At 49.7% G+C, this 16,503-nt stretch overlaps 1 protein-coding gene across 3 annotated transcripts; it reads left to right on the top strand.

The window, feature by feature from the left end:
• Positions 1-4,788: 4,788 nt before the first annotated feature.
• Positions 4,789-16,264, top strand: DHRS7B (dehydrogenase/reductase 7B). 3 transcript variants are annotated; one of them, XM_038150788.1, is made up of 7 exons: positions 4,789-4,918; positions 9,736-9,911; positions 11,433-11,548; positions 12,189-12,399; positions 13,023-13,115; positions 14,390-14,542; positions 14,879-16,264. In XM_038150788.1, the coding sequence occupies exons 1-7, from the start codon at positions 4,899-4,901 to the stop codon at positions 15,082-15,084; spliced, it is 975 nt and encodes a 324-aa protein (XP_038006716.1). In that variant the 5' UTR covers positions 4,789-4,898; the 3' UTR covers positions 15,085-16,264. The 3 variants fall into 3 exon arrangements, with proteins under 3 accessions (XP_038006716.1, XP_038006718.1, XP_038006717.1); XM_038150790.1 differs by having other exon boundaries at positions 4,845-4,918; positions 9,740-9,911; XM_038150789.1 differs by lacking the exon at positions 4,789-4,918 and adding an exon at positions 5,757-5,885.
• The last annotated feature ends 239 nt before the right edge of the window (positions 16,265-16,503 follow it).

Below are 16,503 nucleotides of genomic sequence, written 5' to 3'. Positions count from 1 at the left end.
TACAGCTTCATTCATCTCCTCTGCTGCCGTTGGAAGAGGGGACGCTGTTCCTGTGGCTTTCTCAGCACCTTGGGACCTTGCGCTGCCCAGATCCAAGCCTAATTCCTATCTTTTTCCTTGGGGGAGCCCCACTGAAAGCGGTACTCATTCACGAAGAGGAGGATGGCTCGCTGCTCGATCCAGGCATGCAGCAGCAATGACCTTGGCTAGGTAACCATCTCCTGAATACAAAGATGGATATAAAAGCAGCAATCCCCTTTTTTAAAAAACACCCGGTTTTCTGCTAAGGTAGGGAAAGGCAGCGGTTTGTTAAATAAATGCGTCTGTCAGGGCTGGATTTCTTTCCCAGCTTCCCTAAATGCCCTTCACCAGCAGAGAGGGGGAGGGGACCTGCTCTTTGAAGCCTTTTCCTTATGGGAATAGAAAACACGGAAAGAATTCAATTCTCTGCCACAGCCCAGCAGCGCTGATCCACACTTCAAACCCCAAAGCCCGGGAGCCTGGCGGGCTGGTGGGTGCTTGGAGCCTGCAGTACCACAGATTAGCCTTGTTCGATATCCAGCATCATTAAGTGTCCCCCGTGGTGTTAAAGCACAGAAAAAGGGGCAGGAACGGAGACTGGGGAAGAAAAATTAGGAAATTCTGTGCAGAAAGAACTGCGGTTATCCAAATCTTTGATCAAAGCACCATCTAGTGAAGAACAGACTCCTTGCAGCTGGCAGCGCTCTGGGCAGCTGCACCAACATTTGCCTTTCACCGCAAGTTTGCTGCTAAAAACCCCCCAAAATCACCCAAATATGCACAGCCCGTGCTGGTTCTGAACGAACAGGAACATGCCCCAAATATTGCTGCCCTCTCCTCAAATCTTTCTGAGTGGAAACGCGTTCCTGTGCTCCCCTCATCTCCCACCAGAGAACCTCAGCCCCCGGAAGCCCGCAGGGAACGAGGCACCACAGGAAGAAAAGGATTTCCATGTTGTAGTTTGGGAGCTAAGGAAAAGAAAAGGTAAGGGAGCGGTCCAAGGTCGTGCAGGAAGCCAGAGGCAGATCCGGGAATAGAGATCAGCCACCCTGGACCCAGGGATGCCTGAACAATAGCACAGCCTCTCCCTCTGTTGTCATTTAACTCCTTCCTGACCCACCAAAACCCAGAGAGGGGTGGGCTCTCCACTCCTCTGCAGATGTTCCTGTGCCTTTACAGCTCTGGGGGGCCCAGCCCTCAGCCCGTACCTGCTTTCCCCCTCCAAACCAAGAAGTAAAGGCAGTATGGAAGGACAGGGCTGGGTATCCTGAGAGCAGTGAAGCTGCAGGTAGGAAATACTTCTGTACAGCTGGCCTGAGCTGTCCTCTCATCAATTAAAACGACCACAATTAGCATCTGTTTATGGAAATGGTGCCTCAGCTTTGCCATTTCTGCGTGTGACGAAACATCCCTCTCTTCCTGGAAGCATTCAGCTCCATTAACAGGGCTGTGGAGTGTGGGGATCTTTAGCTGCAGGAGGAGAGGATATTGCTGCCTCTCCCTCTTCCCCAGCTTTTGGGTTATCCGCAAGGATTGGGGATGTGCAGCACGATCACACATCAGAAATGCAGTTTCACTGAGTCTACACTGTTCTCACACTGAGCTTGGAAATGCTGCAGTGCAGGCTCCGGAGGAGACAGAAATTACAAACAAACCTACAGAAAATAGCTGGAAAAGAAAAATAATACTCAGGTGGTGGAAAAAAACTGAACTGCAGTGAACTGAAACCTGCAGCAGAATTCTCCCAGAGACAAGAGCTGAGAGAAATAGTGACCAAGCACCCAGAAAGAGTTCTGTGAAAGGAGTTTGATGTCCTTGAGCCAGAGCCCAGTTCCAAACCAGAACTACAACTGAGGCAAAAGTTAAGACCATCTCCTTGGGTCACTGTCTGGAAGGGACACAGACAAATCTGCAAACAGCTGCAGGGGTAAAGAACTGGAAAAGCCTTGAGAAGCCCTTATTTTTCTGTTTTCCATCCTAGGTCTGTTTTTTTTTCCCCCACCACCCTAGAGTGTTTTCATTGACTCCAATTATGGGAGCAGGGAGGGGAGGACAAGAGTCTGCACCCTTCTATGAGAGGCTGAGACAAGAAAATCTTTAATCCTGCCACAGCCCTTTGAGCATGTACATCTCCCAGGCACAGGCACTGTGAAACTGGGAGCTCTCAGTTCAAACTAGTTCAAGGGTGTTTTCCCTGGGGAAGGGTTTAGTTACCCTGTGGGGATTTCTGCCCAGATCTTTGCTCTTAGGGTAAGCAACCAAAGCTTTTTCTTACAAAAAGAAGCTACATCTTATACTCCTGGAAAAAGAAAAAGTGACAAATAAGAGCCCACAGGAACTAGGGCACAAAATTAGAGATTAGGGTTAAAAGGCTGCAGATCTGCACTCAGTGATTGCACTAAAGCAGATGTCACCAAACCAAAGTGCAAACTCAAATCCTTGAGTTTGGAGATTTTTTCTTTTCTCCCCCTCAAGAAAGGGCTCCTGCACTGCAAGGGCAGCGATGGAACAGCAGGATGTTTGTCAAGGAAGTGTTAACATGCTAAAAGGATTCCAGCCCTCTGCAGTTGCGGCCTGAACAAAATGAGAAAGGAAAGAGATTTGAGTGCAAATAAAACCAACAAGCATAGTTTTAGATTATGCCAACATTTGCCAGTTGGGGCTTGCAGAGTCTACAAACCAGTCCTGGATTTGGGGGAGAGTCTTCACCGGTGGTTCTGAGAACAAAGACGTGTTGACATCAGTAAATCATCTAATCCTGATGTGTCGATGAGCAGGTTTAAATCAGAGGTGAATTTCTTGCTAATTCCATTAGATTAACCTAAGGAAATGGAATCCCAGTCAAATCAACAAAGCCAAGCTTTACTCCACTGACTGCTCTCCAGCTGCAGCTCCAGTCTGACCCTTTGCTGTGTCACTTGCTGGGCACTTGGTTTCAATCAACCCTGCCAGCCTGGAGAGAGCATTCCTTTCAAAGAAACACCTGGGAGATCCCAGATAAATCCCTGGGCACGTCTCTCAGGTCACTGCTGTCCTGTGCACTGAGCTCCAGCTCTTGCTGCCCCACCTGGGTGGGGAAGAAAGACTGAAATGGCTTTTTCCAACTCTGCTTTTCAGGAGACTGAACCAGCTACAGCTCCCAGTAAGGCTGCCATGACATAAACGACCTTCTTCTGGGTTTTATTTTTGATTTCATTTGTGTAAATAAAATTATTAGTTCTTCCATTTTCTTACATATTGTTCCTGAAGTCAAAAAAGTGCATTCTCATCCTTCCTTTCAGACAGTAATTTTTAGAAATATTTGAATTATTTTCTCTTTTTTTCCCCCTGAAATATTGATCCCTTACTAATGATGAACCACCACTGAAGCTTTGAATTAACCTCAGTGTTTTCCCTATTAGAAGACAGGACCAGAAAAAAAGTTCCCATAAAAATGGATGATAAAACCATCTTTCAAAGAACTGCTGCAAAAAGCTGTCCTTTATCTCTCTGCTGCCCACAGGGAAAGACATCTGGGATTAACTTGGGAATGTTTAAATATTTCTGATTCCTCTGTAAATGTCCCTTCTGCTCACAAAAACCTTCACTAAGAGGAACTCTCTGTGTTTTCCCTTCCTCAGGGCCAGAGTTCTGACACTTTTGGGTTTTTGGGGTCGCTGGGGCCAGTTCTGTGCCCCTTATCAGTGCCAGGGGACTTACAGCTGCAAACCTGCAGCAATCGAGGCTCCATTGCTGCACAGAGCTCACGGGAAATCAGAGAAAACGGGTTTGTATCCATCAGAGAAATCGGGTTTGTATCCATCAGAGAAATCGGGTTTTTATCCATCAGAGACATCGGGTTTGTATCCATCAGAGAAAACGGGTTTGTATCCATCACAGGTTTGAAAGAGGCTCTGCAGAAATGTCTCTTTTCTCCTGCAGGAATTTGCTGCTGTTCCTCACAGCTTTGCACAGTCCTGTCGTGTGCCAATGTCACCCTCAGGGTGGGATTTTGGGGGCATCCTGTTCCAATGTCACTCTCAGGCTCAGGGTGGGATTTTGGGGTGTCCTGTGCCAATGTCACCCTCAGGGTGGGATTTTCAGGGTGTCCTGTGCTAATGTCACTCTCAGGATGGGATTTTGGGGTGTCCTGTGCCAATGTCACTCTCAGGGTGGGATTTTGGGGGTGTCCTGTGCCAGTGTCACCCTCAGGCTCAGGGTGGGATTTTGGGGTTGTCCTGTGCCAGTGTCACCCTCAGGCTCAGGGTGGGATTTTGGGGTGTCCTGTGCAGGGTCAGCAGTTGGTGACCCCTCCAGCCGAGCCTTTTCCGTGCCCGTTTCTGGTGTTCCGTTGCCGTGAGGCGATCCCGGCAGCACAGAACGGTGTCGGTGCAGAGCAGGGCTCGCTGCGGGGAGCTCAGGATGGGCAGGGGGGGCTCAGAACGGACCGGGATCGGCTCTGTGGAGCCCAGCAATGGCACGAGAGGAACGGGCAGGAAGCGATGCCCGGGAGGTTCCACCAGGACATGAGGAGAAGCTTCCCCTGCAGTGCCCGAGCAGAGAGGCTGTGGGGCCGCCCTCCCTCACGGGGCATATTCCAGAGCAATCCTGTGCCGTGCCCTGGGACGGCCCTGCTGAGCAGGGAGGCTGAACCCACGCCCCGCATTCCTTTCCAGCCTGACACCTTCGGGATTTTGGGATTCTGGGACTGAGGGCGACGCCCGCCGGGGGGAAACCCCAGGAGGGCAGAACCCCTGGTTGGCACCGCCGCTTCCCGACCGGGCGGCGCAGGCGGGAGGACGGGTGAGGGCAGCTGCTCTCCCACAGCCACTTCCGGTTGGCGTCACGGGGAACAGAGTCCGGGCGGAAGCGCGCCGGGCCCACGTCCGGCGGTGGCCATGGTGACGGCGGCGGCCAGGTGGGGACAGAGGGGACGGGGAGGGACAGGAGGGACAGGGAGGGACACCCGGGACCGGCCGGGGGGCTGCGGGGCGCTGGGAAGTGCGGGAGAGCTCGGGGGAAGGCGGCGCTGCGGCGCGCAGGGACACCGAGCGCTCTCCGGGACAGGGTTCACCGCCGGCACCGGCATTAAAAACATAATTACAGATAAATCGGGGACACAGCCGGCCCTCATGGCTTCACGGAGCTCTAGCTGGCTCTTGATTTGGTGAATGTCTGCACAACGCTTTCTTTGGAACGAGAAATGTTTCAGTTTTCTGCTCAGGCCACCTTGGTTTCTGTCCCGAGCCCCAGCGGAGCAATTCCGGCTGGGATTGACTTTGGACCGGGGTAAAAGGGCCAGGAGGGCAATGAGAAAACCATCTCATGGAATCCTAGGCTGGCTCGGGCTGAAAGGACCTTCAATCCCATCTCCTCCCACCCCTGCCAACACCTTCCACAGGCCAGGTGCAGTCCCAGCTAATGTCTCGACTCCAGGCTGGTTTCTGGGTGCTGCAAACTTATTTTTCCCCTCTTGCTGCACCGTGGCTTGAAGAACTGAGGCAGGATGCACTGCAGGACTGCAGAGATCCAGCAGAGGCCGGTGCTTCAGGGAATGCCTGGCTGGCAGCTTTCTTTGGGAACTGCCTCCTTCTCCTGCTCCGTGTTTGGATGAGGAGCTCTGCCCAGCTGCTGCATTCCTCCTGAGGAGTTTTCGCCGCTTTCAGAGGCTTGAAAACCTCTGAAACTCTCTGGGTTGAATTCCCCCTGCCCTAGAAAGGTCAGAGCCCGTGTTGCCTGGGTTTGTTTTTAGAGGCAGGCCTGGCCTGGGCTGGCATTGGACACTCACTTGGCTCTCTGCCAGTTCCACATTTAACCCGGGGCTGTCCTGGGGCAGCTCCGAGGCAGCTCCGGCTCAGAGTCACTGCACTGAGCCCCTTTCTCAGGTAGGACCTTGTGCTTTCTCCACACTAAAGCCTCACTCCAGCCTACAGGGGCTGTGCTTTTTTTCCTTAGGAAAACCAGGAAATTTTTCCCCTTCCTTTTATCCCCCCGGCCGTTGGATTTGGGACTGCAGCCTCCCAGCTGGTGCCACTTGTCACCTAAAGGACAGTGTGATTCTGGGAGCCTGGAGCTGCACAAGCAGAGTGGCTTGGGGAAGCTTCCAGGGGTTTGGTTCTTTAGGATCTGCTCTCATCTTTGCACCCTTGACCTTTCTGATGACTGTCCTTGTTCCTGCAGGAACCATTGTCCTGGCTTTTCTAGGAGAACACCCAGTTTTGTTTTAAGGGGAAAGTTCTGGGTTTATTTTTCATTGGATAAATGTGATTTGTTCTATGGGAAACCTTCACAGAGTTTCCCATCAGCTGTATTTGCTGACATGATCAGTGTTCTTCCTGCTGCTCTCTGCTAACCTGCGTGTTCCAGTCCTGCCCTTGGGATGGGCAATTTCAGGATTTGCTTTCAGTTAATGAGCAGTGAGTTAACGAGTTCCTGGCTGTCCCTGCTGTGATGAGCAGTACCTGTCAGTGGCTGAGGGGTGTTCCAGCCTGAATGCCCAAATGACTGGCCAGAGGTGGCACTGGGGGCTCAGAGAGGCCTGGCATGGTCGGGGCATCTGGAATGAGGTGTGGCCCCCACTGCTCCCCACCCTCACCCCGCTTTTCATGTGACACTGCACCTTCTGCTCCGGGGAGCCTTTGCTGCTCCAGCGACTCCTGAAGCTGGGTTCTGACAGAAGCAGCTCACAAAATCAGAGCAAGGCTTGCTGCTGGAGGTCTGAGGTGCTACAGAAGCTCTTCTGTCCCGAATGGGTTATTCAGCTGGGTTGTCCTCTCTCCCAGGTCGGATTGAATGGAGATTTTCTCTGTTCTGGGGATTTTTAAGAGGCCATTTGAGCACCCTGGAAGAAGGCACTGCATCTGCGTGCCCCCAAAAAATATATACCATAGAATATATACTCTATATAAATATTAATAACTATAACATAGTTATATTAATAACTATATTAATAACTACAATATTAATAACTACATATTAATAACTATATTAATAACTACAACAATATAAGAAAAATATATTAATAAATTATATGTAATAATATAGCTATTAATATACTAATAATTATAGCAATATACTATATCAATATAATTATTATAATATAAATAGTTATGTATTAATATATTGTATATAATAATAAAGTGATTAATAAATTAATAATGACAGAATACATGACTATATATTATTGTATATAATAATATAATCATTAATATATTAATATAGACTATATATTATATTATATATATTTTTGGGGGGCATGCAAATGCAGTGCCTTCTTCCAGGGTGCTCAAATGGCCTCTTTAAAAAAAACAACTTTAAAAAACAAAGCAAATCCACACATATATATATATATACACACACATCTCTGATATATTGATATATATAAATTTATATATGATATTTTGATATATATGGATTTACATCTCTGATATATTGTCATATATATATATATGGATTTACATCTCTGATATATTGATATATATATGGATTTACATCTCTGATATATTCTTATATATATATGTATATATGGATTTGCATCTCTGATATTTTGACATATATGGATTTACATCTCTGATATATTGTTTTTTATATATATATGGATTTACATCTCTGTTTGGCAAATCTTTCTCTGTCTGGCTGCTCTCCCTTCTCTTCCCCTCCATATTTGCCCTCCCCAGAGCTGTTACCTGTCGGCTCAGGCTGCAGCCTGGAGGCTCCAGAGCAGGCTGTTGCTCCTGCCTGGGTTCTTGCTTTGCTGCAGCCCTCAGGCCCAGATGGACAATCTGCCCAGTTCCTGTGTGTAGCATGAGAAAAAGGAAAGAAATGCAATAAAAGATTAGCAATATTTCCAGATCTGTGTGCTTTAGTAGGAGAGGTGTCAGGAGAGGCCCCTCTGCTCAGTTACCTTTTCACCTGCGTTTCCCTGGAACCACAGCAGGGCCAGGTTTTTCCAGTGCCTCACCTGCCAGCTCCCACCTGGGAAATGATGAAGGGGCCTGAACCTGGGCTGAGGGCTTTTGATTCCAGAATGTCCTGTGAGCCCAGTGTCAGCACGGCAGCTGTTGTCCCTGCCCACACTTTGTGTTGTGAATCTCAAGAGACCTTTGAGGGAGCAGAAGAAGGGGAGTCACAAAGAAGGCAGCTGCTGAGCACGAGCCAGTCAGGAGAACCTTCCCACCCAGCCTGAAAAGCCAGTGGCCTTGTGTCAAAACCCAGGAATGATTTTGGGGAAGATCCTTCTCTTGTGTCAGATGAACTGTGCCAATCCCTGGCTGCCAAGCAGTGCAAAACACAGCCTGTGTGCACTCCCAGCACAGGGTGGAGGAGTAAGATGCTCTGCAGTGGCCTGAGCTGAATCCTCCTCTAGGCTTTCTGCTCTCCCACTCTGGGCACGCTCCCTGTGCCCTGGGGAGCTGCTGCTCTGATGTCTCCCTGCATTATCCACCCTGGATCCCAACCAGGAAGGACTTGAGAACCCACAGGAGTCACTTTGGGAATGGGAGACTCCAAAGAACCCCAAGAAGAGCTGTGTTCTACCTTGATGGCTTTGTTTTTAGACCTTGCCAAGTTTATTTAGAGCTGTCTTTATGTGTTGTTTTATTGTGTTCCCAGAAATAGTTATTTTATTCAGTTCACTACTATTTCAGCAAGCTGTTCACTGAGCAGCTATTTGAGGAATTCTCTCCAAGCCCCTGATGGATATCTGGAAGAGCCTGACATTTTCCACATTAGCTCTGTTCCATGGCATGCAGAGCCTCTGCCATCCCCTCAGTGACACTGAATTCTGCCTTAGCATTGTAGTTACCTCTTGTTTTCTGCTTCTCGTGCTCCCCTGTTGTTTGAAGGAGCACAAGCTGTGTGCCCAGAATTTCCCAGTATCTTCCCAGTAAAGGCCTGTCTTGCAGCTCAGACTGCAAGAGTTCAAACTCTGCTTGCATGAGAAGGAAGAAGGGAAGGGAAAATACCCTGATGTTGGGTTCTGACTTCATGTGTGACCCAGAAGATTTCAGGAAGGGGTTGTAATTAACTTTTCCACCAAGCTTTGATAAAAGCTCAGGGATATAGACAGGGAAAATTATTGGCCTTTTCACAGAAGTCCCACTTGCTCTTTGGCCCTTAGTAAGCTGTCACATAAACTACTGCCTTGAAGGAATGGCTTAGCAAGGAGATTAGGGCTATGCCTTGGTGTCAGAATCCAATCCCAGGATGAGATTTCAGTGTGTTAAGCAAATTACTGGCTCAGAGAGAAAACCTGGAGCCTCCAAAAGACAGACTGGCTTATATCCCTCTGGGATAACACACAGTAACTGATCTCTGGCTTGTAGGTACTCTGGTACTGGCTGTTGTAGAGAAATCTGAACAGTTTCATACAATCAGAAGAATGTGGAGAAATATCCCAGCCCTGAGGAACTTCATCCCAGGAGGGTGAATTTAGGGCAAAACATGGGAACAGCATCCCTGAACCCGTTTGTGATGGGACAGCTGACAGGATGCAATGCCAAGTGTCCTGCTGGGACGTTCACATTTCTATTTCAGTGCTTAAAATTGGGTACTGATGTGAACGTTCCAAAACCTAAATGAAGGGATGAGAAAATCTGCCGAAGATGCAGAGGTACCTTGGTGGTTCACTGGTGGACTGAGGCAGGGTTAAGAAGAATAATTTCAAAGTCATTTTCAAGCCTTTGCTCATTTTCTTCATGATGAAATGATCTCTTTCCTTTCCTCCTGTGGCTCTAGGCAGACAGCTCAGAAGGGAAAGCTGATGGATTTCACCAGCACTGTCATCATCCCGCTGCTCTTCGGCAGCCTGGGGATCTTCGCGCTGTTCCGGCTGCTGCAGTGGGTGCGGATGCGAGCCTACCTGCAGGAAGCCGTGGTGGTGATCACCGGGGCCACCTCTGGCCTGGGGAAAGGTATGACCCAAACAGGCCACCAAGGGCAGCGCAGGCAGGGGGCTGTGGCAGGAGCAGCTCTTGGAATAGAGCAGCAATGAGATGAAAGTTCCCTTCGGTTGGATTTTGAGAGAGCGGCTCCCACCTGAGTCGCAACCACGGCCAGTGTAGATTTGGATGCAAGGAAGTCTCAACATCTGGTACAGAAAATTTAAATCACCTGGTATAAACTGGAGCTCATCAAAGCAAGGAATTAGATGCTGTTCTTGTGTTGGCAGGGGTCTTTTCCCTAAATCATGAAAAAGCCAGGAAGCCAAATTGTTTCTTTAAAACCTCCCAGAAGTTGTGTTCTGCCTTCATGTACTTCCAACTGCTCTGCCAACTCTCCACTCCTTCTCCTTGTCCCTCACCCCAAGTTAAGGTACCTTTCATGGTACAACTCCATCCACCCTAAAGTCAAACTCTCAGCATTATTAACAGCAGGGAGTATTTTTTTCCAAATGAAACTTAGATTTTGCTTCAGTGGCTACATTCTCTCATTCTGCTTTCTATAATTGCTTTAAAAGCTGCTTGAAGAGAAGACAAGGTGCTGTCTGCTGTCGAGGCCTTTCATTAGGATGAGTGCATTTATAGAACAAATAGAGCTTTAATTGATGCTGCCTTTGCATGTGAGTTTGTCCCTAAGGACAGGGGTGTTCAGGAACTGGCCAAAGGAGATGAACTGGTTCTCTCTGCCTGCCTCAACCAAAGAGTGGGAGTGGTAAAGGATCTTGTACCTCTCATCAAGAAGAGAGGAAATTAGTATTCCAGGAGAGACCTTGCAGCTGGAGCTCTGTCTGTGCTGTGGGGTGTAGAGACTTCCACCACTGTACTGTAAAGTTTCCTCCCTTTTTGACTCATTTGCAAGATCTTCTACAACTCCCCTTGCTCGTAGCTATTAACACACCAAACCACCTCTAACTACTGTGTGTTCACTGCCACCCACTGTCATCCCTTGTGCAAACAAGCAGTTTGTCCCTCTGGCTCCCAGAGGGGACAGGAACAGGCAATTAGGAGGACAATAGCCTGGCATCCCTTCTCCAGGCTTTCCCCAATGAAAAGAATCACCTTGATGAAGGCATTAATAAACCCCAGGCTCCCAGCTCCTCTGGAGGCGTTCATTAAAACTGAAACTCCCAAGACCTGTGTTAGATGACACACACAGGGACACTGTGGTCCCTCTTGAGAAGGGCATAAAGTCAAAATGAAGAGGCACAGGCAGATTTGACCAGCTGAGGAGGAGGATGTGTGAACAGCACAGTGAGCTCTAACCAGCACAGTATCTGTGAGCACAGCAGCTGCCTCATGTGCCTGTCACAGTTCCAGGAGAGTGGGACGTGGCTGTGACCTCTCTGTCAGTCAGCCTGGCCATCGCACAGCAGCAATAAAGTCACCTCAGACCCTGCAGCAAACAGCACTTGGAGCTGTCACCAGGGCTGATGTGGATCTCTCCTCTGGCTGCTATTCACACGCCTACTTTTCTCTCTTCCTGCTTCTCCACAGAATGTGCCAGAGCTTTCCATGCAGCTGGCTCCAGGCTGGTGCTCTGTGGCAGGGACAGTGAGAAGCTGAAGGAGCTGGTGCAGGAGCTTTGTGCCGTGAAGAATCACCGCAAGAACGTGAGTGTGGGACCAGGACAGGCCCCTGGGCTCAGCTGGCCTGCATTCTGCTGGGTTCTTACAGAATTGCCCATGGGTTGATCTCTTGAGCAATAGGAAAAATGCAACTCTGTGGTTAGGGATGGATGCTGATATAGGAGTACATTGAGCTGGCATGGCATTCCTTGTAAAAACACAAAAAAAAGCCATCTTGGCTAGAAATGGAAGTGAAAGCACATGAGGGCAGTGTCCAGACCCCTTACACCTGCACCTCATACACTGAATCTAGAAAAGTGACTTTATTTCTGCTTTTATTTTTCATGTCTATGCCTGCTGACTGTGGCTAGGAAAGGTACTGCTGGCTTCTGCAGAAAACACATGGGTTAGGTTTTGCCTTTTTCAGATGCATTTCCTTTAATAAGACAACAGGGAACTTTAGTACTTGAGGAAGATCTCCCTTGTACCTTTCCTGGGCTCAGGGATAAGGAACAGGCTGCAGGAGCAGAGAAAGATGAGCACAACCTGCCTCTGCCATGAATTCCTGCCACATGGAACAGGGTGTGGATGGCCCTGCTCCTGTGCTTCCAGAGCTGGGGGACCCCACCGTGAGCTGGCACGCCCAGCACTGAACTGTGTTTTGCTAACTGGAGTTTATTCACAGCCACACGAGCCCCACACCGTGGTGTTTGACCTCTCGGACACCAAAGCTGTGGTGAATGCTGCTGAGGAGATCCTGAAGGCCTCGGGTCACGTGGACATCCTGATCAACAACGCTGGCATCAGCTTCCGAGGCACCATCGTGGACACAGGGCTGCATGTGGATAAGAAAGTGATGGAAACAAATTACTTTGGACCTATAGCCCTCACCAAAGGTACCTGTGATCCACAGGATTTGGCTGATGCCTCTGCAGACCGGCACAGCTCTGCTTGTGTTTGTCATTGTAGCTGCTACAGCACTGCTGAAGGGAGGTTTGGGGTTCTGGGCAGGCCTGAGGGCATGACTGCATGGGAAATACCCCAGTGGAGATGATCCCTGGTTCCATCTCCTGACTCCAGCCTGCCAGGGGCTTGGGAAGAGGTCCAGTTATCCTGTCTGCACTGACAGAACATGGAGAACGTGGTGGGGGCTCCAGTGGAGCTGCAGCTTTCCTGGGAAGCTTTGGTCACACAGAAAGCTCAGCTCAGAGCGTGTCAGCTGCAGGAAATGGGAAGATGTTCTGGTGGCAGGAAAAGCAAATCCTGCTGCCCACTGTGTGGGAGAGCAGAGCCAGCACAGCAGCCCTTGTGCAGCCTCTGGCACAAGGAATCTCCTCAAGGTGACCCTCCCAAGCAGACACAGCTTCAGTCAGAGGCATCTGGGCACTGTCCCAACCCCTGCACCGAAGAGGGATCTTGTAATTCCCTTCAGCATCTCTGAGTGCTCTGAAAGCTTTGATTCTTGCCAGCAGCAATGGCAGCACTGTTGTCTGAATGGGTCTTTTCTGTCCTTTGCTAGCACTTCTCCCCTCCATGATCAAGAGGAGACAAGGCCACATTGTGGCCATCAGCAGCGTGCAAGGCAAAATAAGCATTCCTTTCAGATCTGCATGTAAGTACCTCCACAGAAGATGGGAAAGACATATTTGGGGCACCAGGCTGAATAAATACTTGGCTCCTGCTTCCACATTTAGCTCTCCATGGAATTGGCTGTGTGCAGGGAAGGCAGAGCTGTGCATCACCCTCAATGGGGTCACAAACCACTGACAGCACTCTTTAATACAAAATCTTAGCCCTGTCCTAAAGTTTTTAAGGGATGGAGAAAATGTTTTGAAAACAGCTTGATTATCCTATCTTGAGAGTCGCTATAATTCTATAATTTTATGGTATTTTGTTCTCGTCATTTGTCTGCATTTCTCCTCTAAGAAAGCAGGACTTTTTGGTTTTAATAAATGATGAAGTGCTATAGTACAAACAATGCCAGACAAAAGCCTAAACAATCTTGATCTGCAAACTCTTCATGCTAAATCAGTTATGACAAGAAATATTGGTGAGATTACTGGAAAAAAAGCCTTTTAAAAGATGGATGAACTAAGAGGAGAGTGTCTGACACACAAACATCTTTAAATCACTGAAAGGGAACACCAGGAGTAGAGTGGTGATGGCATACAGTGGGTGAGGAATGATGCTGAGGGGTGGAGAGCCTGGAATGTCTGAGCCATGGGGTTTTGCAGGTGATGTGGGTCCAGTTGCTGCAGGAATTGTGTTCTGAGGAGCTCCCGGGGTGCTTGCACAGGCACCAGAGCCACGTGGAGGTGGCAGCAGGAGCTCAGCCCTTGCCTGGGTGCTCGCAGGTGCAGCCTGTGCTGAGCTGGCTCTGGTGCTGCTGGCGTGGTGGTGGCAGTCACAGGCAGTGACCAAAAAAGAGGAGACACTCAGCCATTTCATGGGGGGAAATCCTGCCCTAGGCCATGCTCCCTGCTGTGCCTGCCTGTGTGATCTCTGTGCAGCCAAGCCCTGAACCTGCTCTGCAAGTCCCTAGTGCTCAGCACGTGCAGGGCAGCCAGCTCTGCCTTCCAGAGCTTTGGGTCTCCTTTATCAGGATGGGAGGCAGTTTGGGTTCACTCTGGAGCGCTCTGGCAGGGCTGTGATATTGAGCTCAGGATCCCAGCCAGTTTTGAACTTGAGTTTACCTTTTGTCTTCCTAAATTGCCTCTGACTCCCACTACCTGTTGCTGCCATTCACTGAACAAAAACAAACGTAGAGGCTGGAGAACAGCTCTTGCTGAGGAGTGGCTGCATTGCAGTGAAAAATCCACTCAGAAAGTGAAAATTCCTTCAGCCCTGCTCCTCTCCTTGGTGCACAGTCCTTTTCCTGTTTTCCAGATGCTGCCTCTAAGCACGCTACCCAGGCCTTCTTTGACTGTCTGCGTGCAGAGGTGGAGCAGTATGACATTGAGGTGACAGTTGTGAGCCCTGGCTACATCCAGACAAACCTGTCCCTCAACGCCGTCACCGCGGATGGATCTCGCTATGGAGGTGAGACACCACTCACTGCCCTTTCTAAAGCATCTCATGGTACTACAGGGTGTGTTTGCAACACATGGCCTCTGGTGGGGACACAGGTTAGCCCTGAAGGATCAAAAACCAACTCTGGATGCAGGGTAGGAACAGCAAGCCCCAAAATTCAGCCTTTCCAGAGAGCAACTATTGCCTTCAGGGCCAGCCATGAGGAACAGCTGCCTGTGCTCCCATACACAGCTGGAGTGAAAACCAGAGCAAGCAGCCATGTGCAGTTAGAGCCTTCCCAGGGAAGGCACTCAGTGGGGTTTACCTTTACCTGCTGCTGCTGCTCACTCAGATTTCCCTTGGCAGTTATGGACAAGACCACGGCCGAGGGACAGACGGCGGCTGAGGTGGCTCAGGTGGTTCTCAATGCAGTGGGACAGAAGAAGAAGGAAGTGCTTGTGGCTGGCCTGACCCCCTGCCTGGCCGTCTACCTGAGGAACCTCTGCCCCAGGCTTTTCTTCACCTTAATGGCATCTAGAGCAAAAAAGGAGAGAAAAGCAAAGGGCTCTTAGAGCTCAGCTGCCCCGAGCAGGGAGAGGCTGAGCCCCTGCAGTCGGCTGGGACATCACTGGAGGTGCTCCTGCAGGAAAATCCTTCCTCAAAAACCTGTTTACCATTGCATGGAGACTGGGAAGTGGTTTCCCCCACACTGCTGGAAGACAGCACCTAAGCCTCAGCTGGAGAAGGAAGGGTGCTTGGACAGAGGGGGAGAGCTGAGGCTGCAGGGGAGGGTCAGGGGAACACTGCAGCCGGGGTGGCCCCTGGCTGGGAGACTCCTCACCTCACTGCAGGCATGCTCAGCTTTACTGGCCTGCTACAAATAAAACCCACCTGTTCTGCCTTCACACGAGCAGGCCTTGGCTGTCCCCACCCCTGTGAAATACAGTCCTCAGCTGGGAGCTCTCGTGATCAGTGTCTCATTCCCACTCCTTCCAGTCTGATCCAGGACACGCTGCTTGCAGTGGGAAACTTCACAGCCTCTTCCTGTTAACGTGCCAAGTCATCTGATAACTTAAGCTCAGTCCAGTGCCACTTGTAAAGAAGTAACTGATGTACAATTTGGGTGTATTTGGCATCATTTTACCTGTCTGAATCATGCCCTACTGATGTACTGGGACAGTTAATCCTGCAGTGCCAGCGCTCTGTGAATCCCTGCCCAAGGAATGCAGGGAAGCACTGAACAGGGAGAACAGCACAGCAAGGCAGCTGCTGCCAGGACACACTGCACAGGTGACAGCAGCACACCTGGGCCACCTGCAGCTCAGAGCAGGTGTGATCCTGAGGATGCCAGGCGCTCTCTGGCACTAGAGAAGAATCCATATGTGTAGAGTGTAGCAGACAGACCCTTTGTTCTCATCTCTTTAAAGCAATCACAGATGCTAATTAGGATCACAGCCAGTGGGGAATGATACCTCCTGTTCAGGTATCACTCTTCAGGGAGCCTGACAGCCTGAAGGGGTGCTGTGTTCCATTCCTCACCCCTTCTCCTCATGTGAGGGATACCAGCACCACTAGGAAAAAGGAACTGCTGCACAGATATAGGACAGAAATAATCTTAAAATTGAAATAAACTCTACTAGTAGGAACCACGGTTCAGACCTCTCCTGCCACCTCCATGCACTTGCCAGCATTTTCCACGTGTCCTGCCTGGGAGTGCACATCTGATGACAAATAAATTACATTGCTATGAAATTAATCCCTTGGTCTACTCCAGCTCCTCACAGCACGTAACGTAAGAGGAAGGGAAAGCAGGAGGGTTTTGTTTGTCCTTGCATCCCTGCAAGGTGCTATTGTACCAGCAGTAGCTGCAGAACAACATGCTTTATCCCAGCCCCCTTTATGGGACCTGTTAGCTTAAATCCACCCAGAGAATGAGTCACACAACTTCTGATACAGATGTGCAGGCTCAGCAGGACCTTCTCCTTCCAAAA

This window comes from Motacilla alba, chromosome 14, assembly GCF_015832195.1.
Source record: "Motacilla alba alba isolate MOTALB_02 chromosome 14, Motacilla_alba_V1.0_pri, whole genome shotgun sequence".
NCBI classification, from domain to species: Eukaryota; Metazoa; Chordata; class Aves; order Passeriformes; family Motacillidae; genus Motacilla; species Motacilla alba.
Note: the sequence above shows the minus strand (reverse complement) of the source record. Positions and strands in the feature narration are given on the sequence as shown.

Bases quoted from the DNA above. Each gene is read 5' to 3' on its own strand.
- DHRS7B (XM_038150788.1), top strand. From the start codon at position 4,899: ATGGTGACGGCGGCGGCCAG. The intron at 11,549-12,188 runs GTGAGTGTGGGA...GTTTATTCACAG, and splicing joins TGAAGAATCACCGCAAGAAC to CCACACGAGCCCCACACCGT. The intron at 13,116-14,389 runs GTAAGTACCTCC...CCTGTTTTCCAG, and splicing joins CATTCCTTTCAGATCTGCAT to ATGCTGCCTCTAAGCACGCT.